Consider the following 17,439-nt stretch of genomic DNA (forward strand, 5'->3'; position numbering starts at 1 on the left):
GAAATATTTGCAACATATACAAAGAATGTGACTTTTTTAAGAGGTGACCACTTTTGTTTTTGCTTGACAATCCATTGCATAATGTACTTTTTCCTCAAAGCTTTGTCAGCACTTTCTCTAAGTCAGAGTTCCCCAACCTTTCCAGCTTTGCAGACAGGTGGGGAGAGGGGATGGATCCATGTGAGCAGCAGGGTCATGCCCATGCAAGCAGTGGGCACACACAGTCCTGCAAATGGAGCACACACACCCATGCTTGGTCAGTGGTCATCCAAGTGGAGATGCAGGCACTCACCTGCCACTTCCATGGCCCAGTTCCGAAGGGCTCAAGGCCCAGGAATAAAATTTTAACAAGCTGTCTGCCTATAAATGTCTTCTTCAAAGAACCAATATTCTGAAAGTTCAAGTATTTTGAGCAGAGAGTAAAACAAGCACTTTTCCAATTGTCTGATGATGACCAACATTCTGCTGGGAGCAACATGTCTAAACAGTCTTTTGTTTATTGTTCTGTTTAGCAACAGAGAAACATCCAAAAATACATTGAGCTTGTCATAGTTGTAGACAATGTAATGGTAAGTATCCTGGATATCTTTCCATTTTCTTTCTGCATTGAGCAGCACATTTTGTTTCTGCTTTTTTAATGTGGGTATTTTTTGAAGAGATTAATAAACATCCTAACTAGCTTTCTCTTAAAGTATGCTTTATCATAAACTTTGATATTTTTTTGTTATTGGACCCAACCAATATTTACAAAGTAAAGAGACATTTGCACATTTGTTCTTCCTGGATACCGTCTAAATTTATTTTTATCCCACACTGCTTAAACAGTTCTGTAGGTTTCTTTGAAACGTTCCCACACTCTCTGTTTGTCCAAGCTGACAACACATGAAGGAAAAGATGTACAGTGAGGAATGTTTATCTCACACATCTCTAAACATGGAAATATAGCATCCAGTTTACGAAAGCATTTTAGTAGGCTGACCAAAATTTTCTCCAACCAGGAAAAAAGCCCATGTATGCTGCTGAAAAGTTAAAAACCTTAATATATTAATGGGACAAATGTAGATTAAAAAATCAGCACAAAAGAATTCTTTGGACTGCTTGGATAAAAATTATTATTACATCAACAAATTCAGTGATCCTTTCACTGATATGTTCTTTCTCTCCCTCCTTCTTTCCCTTCTTCCTATAATTATCATCTCATCTTAACATTTTTATCTTTTCTGTAGTTCAAAAAATACAACGGCAATTCGACTGCTATAAAAATAAGAATATATGAAATGGTCAACACTTTAAATGTGGTAAGAGGATATGGCAAATATTATTTTGCTTATTGATTTTAAACTTGTCTCAGCCCCAGCCGAGATTTTCACCGTGTTAACACAACACACTTAACCAGGTAAAGAGAGAGAGAAGATGGGTTTCTACAAGAATGCTAACTTCTGTGGCTTTGAGTGAGGCAAAACTGGGTCATTTGGCCAGTTGGTGATCCAGCATGTGAGGCCATCCCAGAAAATGGGTTAATTCAGTAACTAGGTTAATAAGTCTCTTATGGGAATACAGGAATACAGTCACTGTGTTGGGAGGATGCAAATCCAAAAGTGTTGCAAGAATTCAGTCAGAACTATGTCTGTAGCTGGATTCTTCCAGGCTGTGGTTAATGGTTCTGAACTGGGAGATTAGAAAGAGATGGACAGACTCAGTCTATTCCCAGTTCAGTTGATTATGAAACTGATCCCTGAGAAGAAACTCGGAGAGAGAAACTCAACTTGACTTGGATTGTGGTACTTAGGAGCAGATACACTCATATTGCAGTCTCCTATTAGCCTTGTTTATATTTTCACTGTTGATGATCAGTTAGAAACAGGGAGAGAACAGGAAGATCGTTGAGTCAACTCTCCTTTGAGTCCTCCTACTCTTCTGTTCCTGTTTATAGAGAATAATCACCTGCTTCTTTTTATCATGTTATTTATTTCTCCTGCTTAATACATTATTATTATTCCCCAATATATAGAGTCCTGGCTGCTGTCTGAGCTTGGTGGTTTCCTTGCAGACATTTCATTATCTGACTAAACAACTTACTTAGTAAGCAAAGCAGCAAACTCAGAGCACCAAGGACTTCAACCTTGAGCTCCAGAGATTTCTCTTCTATTGATGCCTAGATCTATTTTTTTTCACATGCCCATAAAGACCAATGTCAGTTGCTTTTTAATCTTGAAATATTTCTCAAGGTTTACTTTTGTTTGAGTTTCTGATAGATGCCATATCCATTTGACAGGTTTTCAGAGTTTTCAAAATTTTTGTAGCACTGGTTGGCGTAGAAATTTGGAACAAGAAAGATCAGATTAAAGTGCAGTCAGAAGCAAGTGTTACTTTGCACTTATTTGGAGATTGGAGAGACAAGAATTTGCTGAGGCGCAAAAGACATGATAATGCTCAGTTACTCACGTACGTCTCATGGTGGGGAAAGGGAGTGGGGGTGGCTGGGAGCGGAGGATTATGGGAAGGTTAGTGCTTGTTCTATGCTGTATGCTTTAAAACACGTGTGAACTATGTTTCAAAGTTAACCACTCTTTTTTTTTGGAGAAGAGAGCTGGTTTTGAGAAATCCTTGAATGATTGAGTGTCAAAAACCCAGCTTGATTTGATTTCACATGGATTTAAAATTGAAACTCAAATGATTAGAAATAACCCTACAGCTAAATAGATAAACCAAATCTATTAAATAAATATGTATTTGGGTTTTTCATACTTAATGGAATTAAATTAACCCAATGGGCTGGATTGAGACAACATGCTAACCCTTCTCACCAATCTAATTCATGCTAACACCAGCCATACTCACCATACAGTGAAAATGCATTCTGAATATTTTTAACAGACCTGCTTAGTTAAATGGCTTCGGAGACTACAGCCTAAAATGAATTCCAACATTCTGAAAACTGGTAATAACTGAGGACGGGTCGAGGAGTTTGCAGAAAGCCATTAGTTATGTATGCCCTAAGACTACAAAACATGCTTTTAACTTCTATAAATTTTATTCCCCTCCCCTTCTTTCTTATAGGGGCATTGACCTCAATGGACGAACTTTAGGAATCGCTCCCGTGAGCGGCATGTGCCAGCCAAAGCGTTCTGTAGAACTTATTCAGGTTAGTAGGGGAAAAAAGGATATCTGTTATCTATTTGTACTCAAGTGAAAACTTATATACAGGCATAACTTCTTTACAAATAAAGTTCTTATTTTTGATCCACATTATTTTCATCCATAATTAATTTAAATAAATAAATAAATAAATAAATAACACCAGCTGCCTGCAATTAGTGCAGGTTCGCATCCCACCAGGCTCAAGGTTGACTCAGCCTTCCATCCTTCGAGGTAGGTAAAATGAGGACCCAGATTGTTGGGGGCAATTAAGCTGACTTTGTAATGATGCTGCTTGTGGGGGGTGAAAGCCCTAATAAGCAGGCATATACATAGAATGAAGGCTACTGCTAAGCTTGTAAGCCGCCCTGAGTCTTCGGAGAAGGGCAGGATATAAATGGAATTAAAATAAAATAAAAATAAATAAATATTTATTGATGGACTTGACATCTGCAGGTCCTGCCTCAACTCGTTGCATTTTGACACAATGCATTCTAGCCATGTTGCAGAACAAACTGTTTTGTATACAATATGCTATATATCAAAGATGACAATAATATTATAATGTTTCTAGATCAGGAGGAGTCAAACTGTGCTCTAGCTAGCAAATGAGCAGGTCAAATCATATAATACTTATAATACGTTCAAATAAGGCTTCTGAATAATGTTCTTAGCAATCCTAATGAAAAACATGAGTCACCCTTCTTTCATTTCAAGAAATTTAGTATCAAGATTGCTTATGACTGAATTATACTACATTGAGAAAATGAGAGAATACTAAATCTATTTAAAAAGAAAAAAAATCCAGTATTTTAAGATCCTGAAAGAAAACCATATTAGTTAAGTTGATGCTATGCATTTATTGAGAAACAGTAAACTTAGTTTTTTTTTCTTCATGTAGAAAGAATGGATAGTCATGGCAATAAATAAAACTTATACAACAAAGCTCATAAAGTTTTGTTTCTTAATAAGCAGAGTTAGGATCCTGGTAATACGAGGTATTGGTAAGCCTGTTTACTCAAGAAGATTATTTTACTCAGAAAGACCAAGTCATTCTTAAGTCTGCATAGGATCGGTACCTTCAATATTCTGAAAATGCTAGCTTGTAGCAAAAGACACTGAGTAGCTTTTGGACTGATGTTGCCTCTAATTTTTAGTAAGTAAATAAATGCAGACAGCAAATGGATGCATAGCTTTTGATCTTCTCATTTTGCTGTAGCTTCTGGGCTTTAAAGTTTCCTTCTGGATGTGTCTGTGTATGTTCTAGAATCTTGGTGGACACACATACATTCAGAAGAGCTAGAGAAATCCTGAGATAATATCCTGGATTTAAAATTGTTTGCTTAGTCACCAGGTTTAGCCACTTAGTGTTATTAATAATCCGATTCACTTTCAGTTTCTTGGCAGACTAACAATAAACAAAATATTCTCTTTTCTTCAGGATTATAATGAATCATATCTTTTGGTTGCAATTGTAATGGCCCATGAGCTGGGTCATAATCTGGGCATGGAACATGACAAGGGTAACTGTCTTTGTCCTATTCATAGGTCATGCATTATGTCTCCGGTGGCAGGGTAAGGACTGAAGAAAAATTTTAATGCCTTTCCAATCAAGTTATTTTTAAATGGTTGCAATTAATTGTTAAATTAAATATGCTGAGAACTTACAGTGTTCCAATATATCAGGGGCTGCCACTTAGAAGAGGGAGTCAAGCTATTCTCCAAAGCGCCTGAAAGCAGGACAAGAAGCAACGGATGGAAGCAAAGAGAGAAGCAACCTAGAACTAAGGAGAAATTCCCTAACAATTAGAACAATTAACCAGTGGAACAACCTGCCTCCAGAGGCTGTGAATGCTCCAACACTGGAAATTTTTAAGAACAGACTAGACAGCCATTTGTCTGAAATGGTATAGGGTTTCCTGCCTGAGCAGGGGGTTCGACTATATGACCTCTAAGGTCCCTTCCATCATCATCATCATCATCATCATCATCATCATCATCATCATCATCATCATCATTATTATTATTATTATTATTATTATTATTATTATTATTATTATTATTATCAAAAATGAAATAGAGAGTTACAAAAAAGAGGGTTTGGTCATTTGTGTGTCACTTTCCATGTGCAGTTAAAATGTGTCATATTTAAAAAGGTAGAAATGTTCTCAGCAATTGATTGCCATCCTTCAGTAGCTTCCTCCCAAACCCCAGAATTTAAAGAAACAGCGTAGTAAGCACAGCCAAAGAAACCAAATATTAATATCTGTGATGGATAAAAGAGGAAACCAAGTTAGATGTTGAAGACTTTCCTAAAGTAGGAAGCAGAATGGGGGAAAATATTCTGAAGCAGGCAACAGGAGGAAGAAAAAGATAAGTTAGCAGCCTTGGGGTTTTCCTGCCTCGCCCTTTCAGAATAACAGAGTGGGAGGGACCTTGGTGGTCTTCGAGTCCAGCCCTCTGCTCAAGCGGGAAGCCCTATACAAGTGGCTGTCCAGTCTCTTCTTGAAAACCTCCAGTGTTGGAGCACCCACCACTTCTGGAGGCAAGTCGTTCCACTGATTAATTGTTTTCACTGTCAGGAAATTTCTCCTTAGTTCTAGGTTGGATGTCTCCTTTCTTTTTCATCAGGGTAGAATATGTGACATCTCTGTCATATATTGCAGTCTTCTGAAATCAACAGGTAGCAATGTACAGGAAGTCATTGACTTACAACCATTTGTTTAGCAATCATTTGAAGTTACAGTGGCCCTGAGAACAGGGACTTATGACTGGTCAATTACAACTATTGCAGCCTCCCTTCAGTCACAGAATCAAAATTTGGGCATTTGGCGACACCCTCGTGTATTTATGACGCTTGCAGCATCCTGCATTCATGGGATCCTCAGTTGTGATTCTCCCAGCTGTCTTCCCATATGCAAAACCAGTGGAGCAAGCTGAGTCCCTTAATGACTGTGTGATTCACTTAACAAAGTGGCAAAACTAGTTGTAAAACTGAGCATGACTCACTTAGCAACTGGCTTGCTTGGCAATGGAAATTCTGGTCCCAGTTGTGACAGCAAGTCAAGGACTACCAATATTTTCTTCCGGGTGCAAGTTTAGGCCTTACTTCATCAAGAAGGAAAAAGAAAAGAAAAATGAAAGCAAAACCTTCTCAGCAATTGTCTGTTGCAAAAGTCCCCATAACTTTGGTGTAAGCATTTTGTGTAGGCTCAGTGATCATCCCACCTTTGGATCAATTTCTCGTTTCTTCTGCTAAAGTCCGAGAACTTCGTTGCCTCCTATTTCGTGCAATAGCAAGGAGGCCAGGAAGTATGGAGAATGTCACGTAGCCTTTAATGTCCTTCCTGAAGAATTTCTGGGCATCATGATTATTCTTTAATACTTCTAGACACTTTGTGGTGTTTTGTACAGAAGACTTTGCTTAAATTAATTAACCCTACCAAAGGGGTCTGGTGCAACTTTGACCTTGAAAGAGGACCATCTTGTCTATTTAATGGCCACCATCAGATTCTCTTTGCATTCTTGTTTCCACCCCTTAACTTGAGGGCCAATGATTATATTACTAATGATTTGTTTTAACATTAGGAAGGTGCTTTGCTGGGCTTAGGATGCCATGTTTGCATCTGTTTAAGTATTCAGCTTCAGAGGTCAGTGGCAAGTTGCTGATATTATCACCTTTTCAACAAAAGAAATCAACAACAGATACTTTAAGGCCAATAAAGAGTTAGCATACTTAGCTCTCTCTTCATTGTTATAAAAGGTCCTATCCCTGCAAAAGAAGAAAATTAAAACTGGATCAAAATTTCACTGTTTTCCATTCAATTATATTATTGCTCTTCCACAGAGAGGCTGACTAAAAATTAAAATAAAAGGCACCCCACTCAAACACAAGACGCAGCTCGATCAACTAATATCACATGGAGTACTCATTGCAAATGTATTTTGTTAAAAAAGAAAGGAAAGTTAGTGGAATTAAAACTGAGGGAGGATAACCTGGGGCTAAGATCAAGGGGTACAAAGAGCTCTCTTAGTTATTTTGTAAGCTTTAGAGGAAAAAAACACTGCATTTCTTCATTAGCCATCCCTTTTTCATCTTATATGTTTTTGCTATGAATTCTGTTCCTAGTCCAAATATGGATGATGTCATGGTCTTATTTTGGTTCATCTCTACAGGTCTAAGCCTGCCTTTTACTTCAGCGATTGTAGTCGGAATCAATACCAGACGTTTCGTGATGATATTAAATCAAAATGCATTGACAATAAACCCTTGAAAACAGATATTGTTTCACCTGCAGTTTGTGGAAATTACTTTGTTGAGGAGGGAGAAGAATGTGACTGTGGCTCTCCTGGAGTAAGTTTTATTTTTAATTAACAATGTTAATTCAAAGAACTTTCTCAAAAATGGGAATCCTTGCAAAACCATCTAGCTTTCTAAGTGTTTGAGCCATCCGAGGGGTTTGTTTATGAAAGGCACAGGTTTGTGTCCTTCTTGTACATGCATGTATGAAGTGGTTTCTTGGATTTGGTTAACCAGTTGTAGAGGAATGGAGAAATGGTACCTCACTACCATTTGAGGAAGACAGCGTATTTTTAAAAAATGATTGACTTACCACTACAAAAAAATCCTTCCCTCCTGAAAACCCCTATTTTGTTGATATGGCCACATTATCTCTCCCACTATTTTCTTGAGCTGCTTCCTCCCATAACTGATGATCTTCAATCTATGCTCTGATCCCTTATAATGTTTTTTTATGAGAACAGTAATTTAGTAAAATGTTCTCTTTATATTTTTAAATACACATGTAATGGTCTGTGATAATGTCCTTGAGAGACCAAAGGAGGAGGAAAAATCAACTCAGTGTTCAAATAAGAGGATACCTTAGTCTGCAGAAGCTTTGGAATTGCCAAGCATCTTAATTTCTTGATCCGGTAGAAATGTACTTTCATTGTTGAAAGATTCTGCTACTGTAACCTTACAAAGTAGTGTTAATACTCATGGTTGGTGCTTCCTCTCTGGACCACGTTAAAGTCTGACATCATGAGTAGAAAATCCCTCATGAATAAGAAAGGAATGTGGGTGTACATTGACCTCACCATTAGGAGGTGAGGATATTTTTATTTGTTTTATTCTTTTCATACAGAAGATATCAGGTAAGTCTGTTTCACGTAGATATGCTATCCTTCATTTGAAATAACAGTTTGTGCATTTGCTACCGTGAACCCATCAGAGGGAACACATGGCAGAAATATCCTTTTCCTCGCCCGTTTCCCTCTTCAAAATAGACCAATTGAAGAAGACCAGGCCGAAAAGCCTATGACATTATTTGATATGTTTTGATTTTCAGAATTGTCAAAATCCGTGCTGCGATGCTACTACGTGTAAGCTGACACCAGGGTCACAATGTACAGATGGAGAGTGTTGCGACCAATGCAGAGTAAGGCTTGTTTATTTTTAACACCAGGAGAGATTTTACCCTGCTCCATACTAGCCATATAGAAATGAAATGTAATATCTCTTGGCTGTTTACTATCCATCAAACATTTCAACCCTATTCCTATCCCTTTTTCCAGTTTATCTGACCCTTATGAACATATCCGTAGGGAGGATAATTTAACAAAATTTCAGCCTTTTCTCAATCTAAAATGCACTCTTTCTTTTATTATGTATGTGTGTGTATATATATATATATATGTAATCCGAAATGTTTCATATTTTATCAGCAACACATTGTCTACGTTCATTTTTCCAATATTGAGCAAGTACAATTTTCACTGCAGTTAATACATGTAAAGTTAGATATATACACTCTTTCTCATAATTTTCTACAATTGTGCCTAACAAAAATAATTCTGGCTTAAAATCTATATGTTTTTTAGTCATTTTCACCATAAGTGTATTCTTGACCTGAATCTATTAGCTTTGGAATATGTCCACCAAAGAGGTAATAAGTGCCTGGTTTTTGTCTACATTTCCAACAGTTGCTAGATATGTTTTTAAACATTTTTGCTCACCTCACCGGTGTTAAATGCCACCACTTTTGTTATTTTAGAATTGCTTTCCCAAAGGCTTTGCCAGTTTTCTAGTTCTATGTAATGTCCAAAAATCTTTGCCCGTGTGATCATTATTTCTTTAACTTGTTCCTCTTCCATCTTTATTCTTAACGTACCTTTATAAAGTTTCTTAATCAATTTTTCATCTGATGTCAGTAGCATCTTGTCAAATTCTGTCTATTCTTTACAAAATCCAGATGTTTTAACGTCTTTTTCATATCTCATTTGGATTTGCAGATATGGCGACTGTCGTAGGTCAAAACCCTGTTCTTCTAATTCTTGTCTGTGTTTTAATTTCCCTTCATTATTCAAGATGTCTTTATAAGTTATAGTTTTCTCATAGTTAGTTAGGTTTGGGTGAATAAATGCTTCCATTGTTGAGAGCCATACAGGTATTTTCATGCAAAATTTTGTTTTTACTTTTTCCCATTCTAAAAAAACTGCATATAGCCAGCCGTACAAACAGGCTGAAAAATAGCTTTTATCCGTGGGCTGTTAGGCTTTTAAATGGGACATAATCTTATGCAGAATTGACTTGGGAGGCCGGTGTGTGGTGTAGTTGGGTCACATGGTGTGGTGGGATGGAGGGTTTTTGTCACTGTGTGTTGGGGGGAGAGAGCACGGGGGGAGGCTCAGCTAATCTCAATGTACACATGTTGTACTTTGACAATAAAGGTTTATTTATTATTTATTATCATGTCCCTCTAGGTATAGCAGTCTTTTATCTCTAAGCATTATCCACTCTTTTAGCCATGTTAATACAGCTGCTTGATAGTATAAAATCCAGTCCGGTAGTCAAAATCCTCCATTTTCTTTCGTTTCTTGAAGCATTTTCAATCTAATTCTAGCTTTTTTTCTTTGCCAAATGAATTTCAGTATTAATTTATTTAGTTCATCAAAGAAGTTTTTTCCTAATCTTATAGGCAATGTTTGAAATAAAAAAGTATTTTGGTAGAATATCCATCTTCATTGTTGCTATTCTCCCCAGCATTGTAGGTTTTTCCATTTTTTCCAAGTCTAGTTTTATTTGTTTTAGTAATTTTATGTAATTGTAACTGTCTTCTTTTATTGTTGCACATCTTGCTGTTAAATAAATCCCCTCTTTTGACATGTTAAATCACATCTGTGAAAATAATATATTTGTTCTTTGAGTTTGCATGGAAATCCAGTTTAAATAAGGGTGGGCAATGTTTGAGATTGGTGCCCTAACTCAGCTTCCTGACTTTCTGGAAGGTTCTAAGAGGTCCCTGGTAATGCCGTGACATTTTTCTGTCTGAGCCTTTTAGGATGGAAATTGGTGCAGGAGATGTCTGGAAGTAAAGTTGCCTTTTTCCCCCTTAAGTTCTCTACCTGCTCTGTAAAGCTCTAAATTCAGGTGTTTTGGTGGCTCATTCTGGAGGTTCTGCAAGACCATGAAAAGAGAGGTGCCTCGTTCCTTCTTTTTGTGTGGGGTCCCAGTTGACTCTGTAATGAATCTTTTGAGCAGAGGGGCCCAAAACATTTTGTTATTACCATATTTCCATCACAAGTCCAGAATCACAGCAAGAGAAGGGAGCCACGTGTTTTTCAGCATGTGACAGAAAATTCTATGATAGCTTCTTTCCATGTAAAGAAATAAAAATATATCAGGATAAGTTCAGCAATTCACTTTTTGCTGCTTTTTCATGGAAGCCCAACTGATTTTCACTTTACGGTCAGCCAACATGTAGAACTTGTATTTCAGGAATTGAGCCTTTCATTGCAATCATTTCCCCATAGCAAATAAGACAGACTGGGACTTCTAGACACCACACACAGTTGTTACAGGGCAGGGATGCCTTGCTTGGTGATCCTCAAAACAGATGAAGAGGAGGTTTTGAAATGTGTTGTGAATCATGGTTTGACTCTTTGATCTCTGCTGCAGAAGAGTGATAGCTGGGAGTATTTTTGATTCTCACCCACAGATTCAGACAGCAGGAACAGTATGCCGGAGAGCAAAGGATGAGTGTGATGTCCCTGAACACTGCACTGGCCAATCTGCTGAGTGTCCCATGGATGTCTTCCAAAGGAATGGACAACCATGCCAAAACAACAATGGTTATTGCTACAATGGGGATTGCCCCATCTTGACAAACCAATGTATTTCTCTCTTTGGATCACGTAAGTCAACTTTAGCATTTCAGAATGCTTTTTTTGTAAAAGAAAAAGGTGCCGGAACTCACACATGTCATACAACCCACCTTGCCTACCCTACAAGGTTCCATCCAAAAAAGGTGCCGGAACTCCGTTCTGAGCGTTCTATGAGGAAAAAAAGCCCTGCTCATTGCCATTAATGAAAGATATTTTCTCCTTTTTTATCCATAGTAAATCATCATTACATTTCTGTTCTGTAACAGAGCTAGAAGGAGCCTTGGAGGTCTTCTAGTCCACCTCCCTGCTCAAGCAGGAAGCCATATAACATTTCCAATCTCTTCTTTAAAAAATCTCCAGTGTTGGAGCATACACAACTTCTGAAGGTCTTGTCCAGGTGGAATATTTTTTTCAAGAAGAAGGTCTTTCTTTGAAGGTTTTAGAACCCAGCCCTCCAGATCTTTGGGTTTAAAGCTCCAGTCATCCCTAGAGAACTCGGCCAAAGGTCAAAGATGATGGCAGTTGCAGACCAGAAATCTGGAAAGACGGACTTTGGGGGAAGGATGCTTTTGTGGGTTGTGGATACATTCCCAAATTGGAGAATGATATGAGACAATCTCAATGAGAGATAATGTAAATTGATTATGGGACTGTGTGCTAAGAATATTCAAACCCCGAGATTGAAATTTTCTTTGCATTTGGCATAATAATTGAAGAGACAGATGTTGAGGGATGTGATTCTTGTCACTGATCACTCCTGACTTTCAGACGATTCACAGAATTTGGTTTTATGTTGAAAAAGGAAACTGAAAATAAGTTCCCTTTTCCATATAAAGTAGATAGTTTTCATTAGGGAGATTTATCTTGGCCATAGATCAGTGGAGCAGTGAGGATTTGCATGTTGAAAGCCCAAACACAGGTTTCCAGTCACTAATCAAAAGAGTCAGAATTAACAGAATAACTGAGTGGAAGGAGCCTTGAAGGTCTTTTAGCCAACCTCCTGCTCAAGCAGGAAACTGTATACCATTTCCAATCTCTTATCTAAAAACTTCCAGTGTTGGAGCACCCACAACCTCTGAAGGCAAGGCTTTCCATTGATTAATTGTTCTGTAAGGAAATTTCTCCTTGTTTTTAGGTTGGTTCTCTCCTTGATTAGTTTCCATCCATTGGTCGTGTTCTCCTTTCAGGTGTTTGGAGAATAACTTGACCCCCTCATCTTTGTGGCAGTCCCTCAAATATTGGAACTCTGCTATCATATCACCTCAAGTCTTTCTTTTCATTAGATTAGACAAATCCAATTTGTGCCACTGTTCTTTAAATGTTTTAGCCTCTAATCTCCTAATCATATTTGCTGTTTTTGTCTGTGTTCTTTCTGGAATTTCAACATCCTTTTTATATCGTGGCAAACAAAACTGGATGCAATATTCCAACTGTGATCTTACCAAAGCATTATACAGTGGTACTAACACTTCACATGATCTTGATTTTATCCCTCTATTAATATAGCCTAGGACTGTATTGGATTTTTGGCAGTTGCAGCACACTGATGGTGCATATTTAAGTGGTTGTCCACTAGGATTCCAAGATCCCTCTTACAGTTACAGTGCTGAGGCAGGAATCACCTATTCTGTACCTGTGATTTGGTATTTCTTGCCTAAATTTAGAACTTTATTTTTTTACTTTTTTCACCATTGAATTCATTTTGTTAGATAGGACCGAGTGTTGAAGTCTCTTCTGGATCCTAAGCCTATCTTCTGGAGGGATGGCTATTCTCACCACCTTGGTGTTGTCTGTAAATTTGATGAGTTGCCCTTCTATCACCTTGTCTACATTTTTTATGAAGGGTCAGATGGCATGTGATGGTGATTGGGAATCCAAATTTAAATCAGAATATTGTTTCACTTGCATGATCAACCCATCTATTAGATTAATAAATAAATGGAGACTTGCTGGATTATTTCCATTGCTTTGAAAATGGAAACTCTCAGTTTAAACAAAGAAATTTTTATTTTGGTCACTTAAATAGCATGAAATGATTTAACATTCCAAATAATGGAAATAGCTCACTCTTTTGCAAGTAATCCAGCTATATTCAGAAAGGCTTATGCCCAGGAATTGAAAAGGTCTCAAACCAAGAATGACACAGGATGGTTTTTCCATGCTGAGTTCTTTCTTCTTTCACTGCTGTAGACAAAATCTTTCTGGACTAAGGACTCTACTATCTGCTCCTACAATACACTCTGTGAATAATTAGGGAGTAGCTGTCTTCACCCTCTTTCTCTCACATGTAACATTGGGGCTGAATTGCCTCTTGTTCATCTGGACTGCACCCCTCCCACCCGGGGATCCCCCTCCTCACTGCATTCCACACAGGAATGTATCTACAATAGTTTTAAACTTGGGAAATGGAGGATCAGCACACAGAGGAATGAAGCTGCGCTCAGATTCCCCTCCAGACATTGATTTACTGTGGGTCTTCTGCAACTTGCATAAAGTGGCTTCAGCTTTTGTGTCCATAAAATGAAATGAGCAAGTTTAGTGTAGCACTGTATCAGATAGAGGATGATTCAAGCCTACTGAGGATTAGATAAATAATGGATTACAAAATAATAGATTACAAATAAGCAAATATTAAGTAGCAAATAATAAGCAAATAATCTCTCCTCTGAGATCTCTTAAGCCAATCTTTATATTGCTGGCATGTTACACATTCAGGTATTTGTCTTCACGCTCTCTTGCAGATGTAACTGTGGCTCCAGAATTATGTTTTGAGTATAACCTGCGAGGCACAGAACGTTACCACTGCGGAAGGGAAAAGGGTAGATACATTAAATGCAAACCACAGTAAGCAATCTAAATTATTTCCTGCTATGATGACGATATGATATAAGGATAACATCAGAAATATATTTATGCCCACATCTGTTGGAACTTGATTCTATCACCTGGCTAAAACAACAGAAATGTGAGTCAATATCTGAATGGCTAATTTTCCTTAGTTTTCCATCTTGGGTTACAAGATGGAACAAAAGCTGGGTGCAAAAGGAGTGCCATAAGGATAGAAGTGCCTTTTAAAAGATTGTGTCAGAAAGGAGATATAGTCCTTGACTTACAACTATTTGTTTAATGACTTCAAAGAAGTGACGCAGAACTAGTCCTTGCACTTACTTAATGTTGCAGCATTCCTATAGTCGTGTGACCAAAATTTGGGTGCTTGGCGACCAACATATATTTATGAGGGCTGCAGTGTCCCAAGATCACATGATCATCATTTCTGACCTTCCCAGCCAGATTCTAGTAAATCAAAGTCAATGGGGGAAGTCAAATTTGCTTAACAACCATGCGATTCATTTAACATCCATGGCAAAAAGGTCATAAAATTGGGAGTAGCTCACTTACCAACAGCCTTGTTTAGAAATGGAAATTCTTCACCAATTTGTGGTCATAAGTCAAGGACTATGGTATAATCAGCCTTTCTCTTTGGGAGGACATCACCCAGCTTGTTTACCCTGCATATTACTGAATAAACCCTGGTTGGCTGAGATTATGAATTGCATTTAGTGATAAATCATGATTTATAAAGCACAATGGCTAAATTTGTACCACATATTGAACCCAAAATAAACAATAAGGCACATTTTCTTTTAGTGATCTGTGTAAATCCAAACTCTGCCTTTAGCTCTTACACAAACAAACAGACCCCTGTGCCATTGTTTCCTGTTATTCCTCTTTACTCTCATATTTTTATTAAATTGAAATCGAATGTTAGCAATTATTCAGGACAATTTCACTCTCCAACATTTAGTGAGGTTGATCTGTAGATTTCAACTCCCATCATCCCGTCATCCACTGATCAGAGATTGTGAGAATTTTAAACCAGAGATATGGAAAAACCAAGCCTCCTAAGATCCACTTTAGGAGTTTTCCAGGTGGATAACAGGTGCATTCCTTGCTCTTAAGATAAGAATCCTGACTCAATCATCTTCACCCTCAAAAACAAGGAAATCACAGTGAGCCAGTTGGAGATACAGGAACTGTGTTCTCTATTTTGCCCCAAACCTTGAAACACCTTGTGAGATTGTTCAGTTATGTGTTAGGGGCAACTAGTTCCTACTGAGGCTGAGCAAACGCCTGGTTCTCCACCACTAATTAAACACACACACACACACAAACACACATACAACACAAATCAAGATTGTTGGCAGAGTCACTCATGCCCTGTTCCCAGCTGGATTACTGCATAGTGATAACCCTTGAAGAGCTTTTGGAGGCCACAACTGGTACAGAAGGCAATGACGCTGAGAGTCCGGGAGGCCCTGGTGTGGCACATGTGACACCATTGTTACACAAGCTGCACAGGTTGCCAGTTGCTCCTGGAAAATTCAAGGAGTTGGTCATGACCTTTAAAGTCCCTTATGCCATGGGTCCAGGGTATCAGTGGAACTGCCTTACCTTGTTGGGACTAACCTGCCCCAGTGTTTCCATGGAAAGGGCCTGCTTTGGATTCTGTCAACCAAAGACCTTTGGCTGGCGAGGTGCAGGAGAAAAGCCTTTTCTGCTGTGGACCCCCCCCCCTTGGCAATATTTTCTTGTCAGAGGTGAGGTCTACCCCAGAATTCTGGCCTCCGGGAACAGCCTATAAACCTGGCTCTACTTGGGTCCCCAACATGGGCCTGCTACGTTGGGGTGGGCTGACTGGGTAGAGAAGGTAATCTCACCCCCAGACTGCCCTTCATCTTGGTTTTTAATTTTTAACTTTTATTCTAATTGATTTTAGCAATTTCTAATTTTTTATTGTATTGTAAGTCACCCAGGATATGGTGACATGGGAAACAAACAAGGAAACAAAATGCTTTCAAATAAGCAAAGGAACCAGCCTCTCATTACTCCATTCTTGCTAATTAGCATGAATTCACTATTTCCTTTTCAGGGATAAAAAGTGTGGCAGGTTATTATGCGTAAAGCCCCCAACTGGAAATATAATTTCTTGCAAATCCACCAATTCACCAGATGATCCAGATTATGGAATGGTTGATCTTGGAACAAAATGTGCAGATGGAAAGGTTAGTAAAAGTTTACCGCTAATCGGTATGCTCTAAAGTCTGATTCCAAGGGGTGATCATTAAAAATTTCACAATGGATCTTGCTGAAAGCTCGTTTAGATTTCCCACACTACAGTGAATCTAAGAAGAAGAAAAAGGATTCATCTGGCCTTCTTTCGGTTTTCTTATTTTGTTTTTCCTTCAAACTACAACCCCAACAAATGAGGTGAATGTCCATGGCTTCTTTCTTTCTTGCAAGAAGAAAATGCCTGGCCTTCTTAGAGCCTTGTGCTTCTTTCTCACAGTATCTTTGGATAGACTGTCAAGAGACAGTCCTTTCTCTGAACTTGTAGGCATCTCCATAGGGAAGAGAGAAACGAGAAAATCAGAGCTGGTTGTGACTTAATAATGAAGCCACTTAGAAATGCTGAAGCAAACCCAAACCTTATCTTAAAGGATCAGGAATCATTTCCGCTTGCTTTTTATAACCTGAAAAAAGTTTGGGTTAGTTCTAAGGAACGACAGAGCTTAGTTTTGTAGGAAAGTGCAGTCTTATTCCACTGATAATCTCTTGCTTTGTCTTTCAGGTCTGCAACAGTAACAGGCAGTGTGTTGATGTGAATACAGCCTACTAATCAACCAGTGGCTTCTCTCAGATTTGATTTTGGAGATCCTTTTTCCAGAAGGTTTCATTTCCCCCAAGTCCAAACAGACCCATCTGCCTTTATCTTACTAGTAAATCACCCTTACATTCCAGATGGCATCTAAATTCTACAAGATTTCTTCTCCATATTTAATCTCTTTACCTTTTCCTGTAATCAAACCTTTTCCCCACCACACAGCTCCATGGGAATCAACAACACCAAGGGCTTATTTGCTGTCAAGAAAAAAATGGCCATTTTACCATTTGCCAGTTGCAAAGCCCATTTAATGCAACAAGTTCTGCCTTTGGAGCTGGTGTATTCAAAGCCAATGTTTCCTCTCCCAAAATTTCACGCTGGCTTTCCCAGATGTAGCTGCTTCCATCAATAAACTATCCTCATTCTGCATTGTGTAAAGACTCATTACTCAAATCTGATTTGCTGGAGTAAACCGC

The 17,439-nt window shown here is 38.3% G+C and overlaps 1 protein-coding gene across 1 annotated transcript in view; it reads left to right on the plus strand.

Moving 5' to 3' along the window:
- LOC310643887 (zinc metalloproteinase-disintegrin-like protein H4 subunit A) overlaps positions 1 to 17,390 on the plus strand; it is a 126,489-nt gene extending 109,099 nt beyond the window's left edge. The window contains exons 7-17 of the mRNA XM_083368550.1: positions 513 to 569; positions 1,227 to 1,298; positions 2,276 to 2,445; positions 3,061 to 3,145; positions 4,580 to 4,713; positions 7,315 to 7,492; positions 8,487 to 8,576; positions 11,136 to 11,331; positions 14,043 to 14,145; positions 16,232 to 16,364; positions 16,931 to 17,390. Coding sequence (XP_083224676.1) covers positions 513 to 569; positions 1,227 to 1,298; positions 2,276 to 2,445; positions 3,061 to 3,145; positions 4,580 to 4,713; positions 7,315 to 7,492; positions 8,487 to 8,576; positions 11,136 to 11,331; positions 14,043 to 14,145; positions 16,232 to 16,364; positions 16,931 to 16,978 — 1,266 coding nt within the window. The 3' untranslated portion in view covers positions 16,979 to 17,390. The remainder of the gene's footprint in view (positions 1 to 512; positions 570 to 1,226; positions 1,299 to 2,275; positions 2,446 to 3,060; positions 3,146 to 4,579; positions 4,714 to 7,314; positions 7,493 to 8,486; positions 8,577 to 11,135; positions 11,332 to 14,042; positions 14,146 to 16,231; positions 16,365 to 16,930) is intronic.
- Positions 17,391 to 17,439: the final 49 nt, after the last annotated feature.

Source organism: Vipera ursinii (genome assembly GCF_947247035.1).
Source record: "Vipera ursinii genome assembly, chromosome: 8".
Lineage (NCBI taxonomy): Eukaryota > Metazoa > Chordata > Lepidosauria > Squamata > Viperidae > Vipera > Vipera ursinii.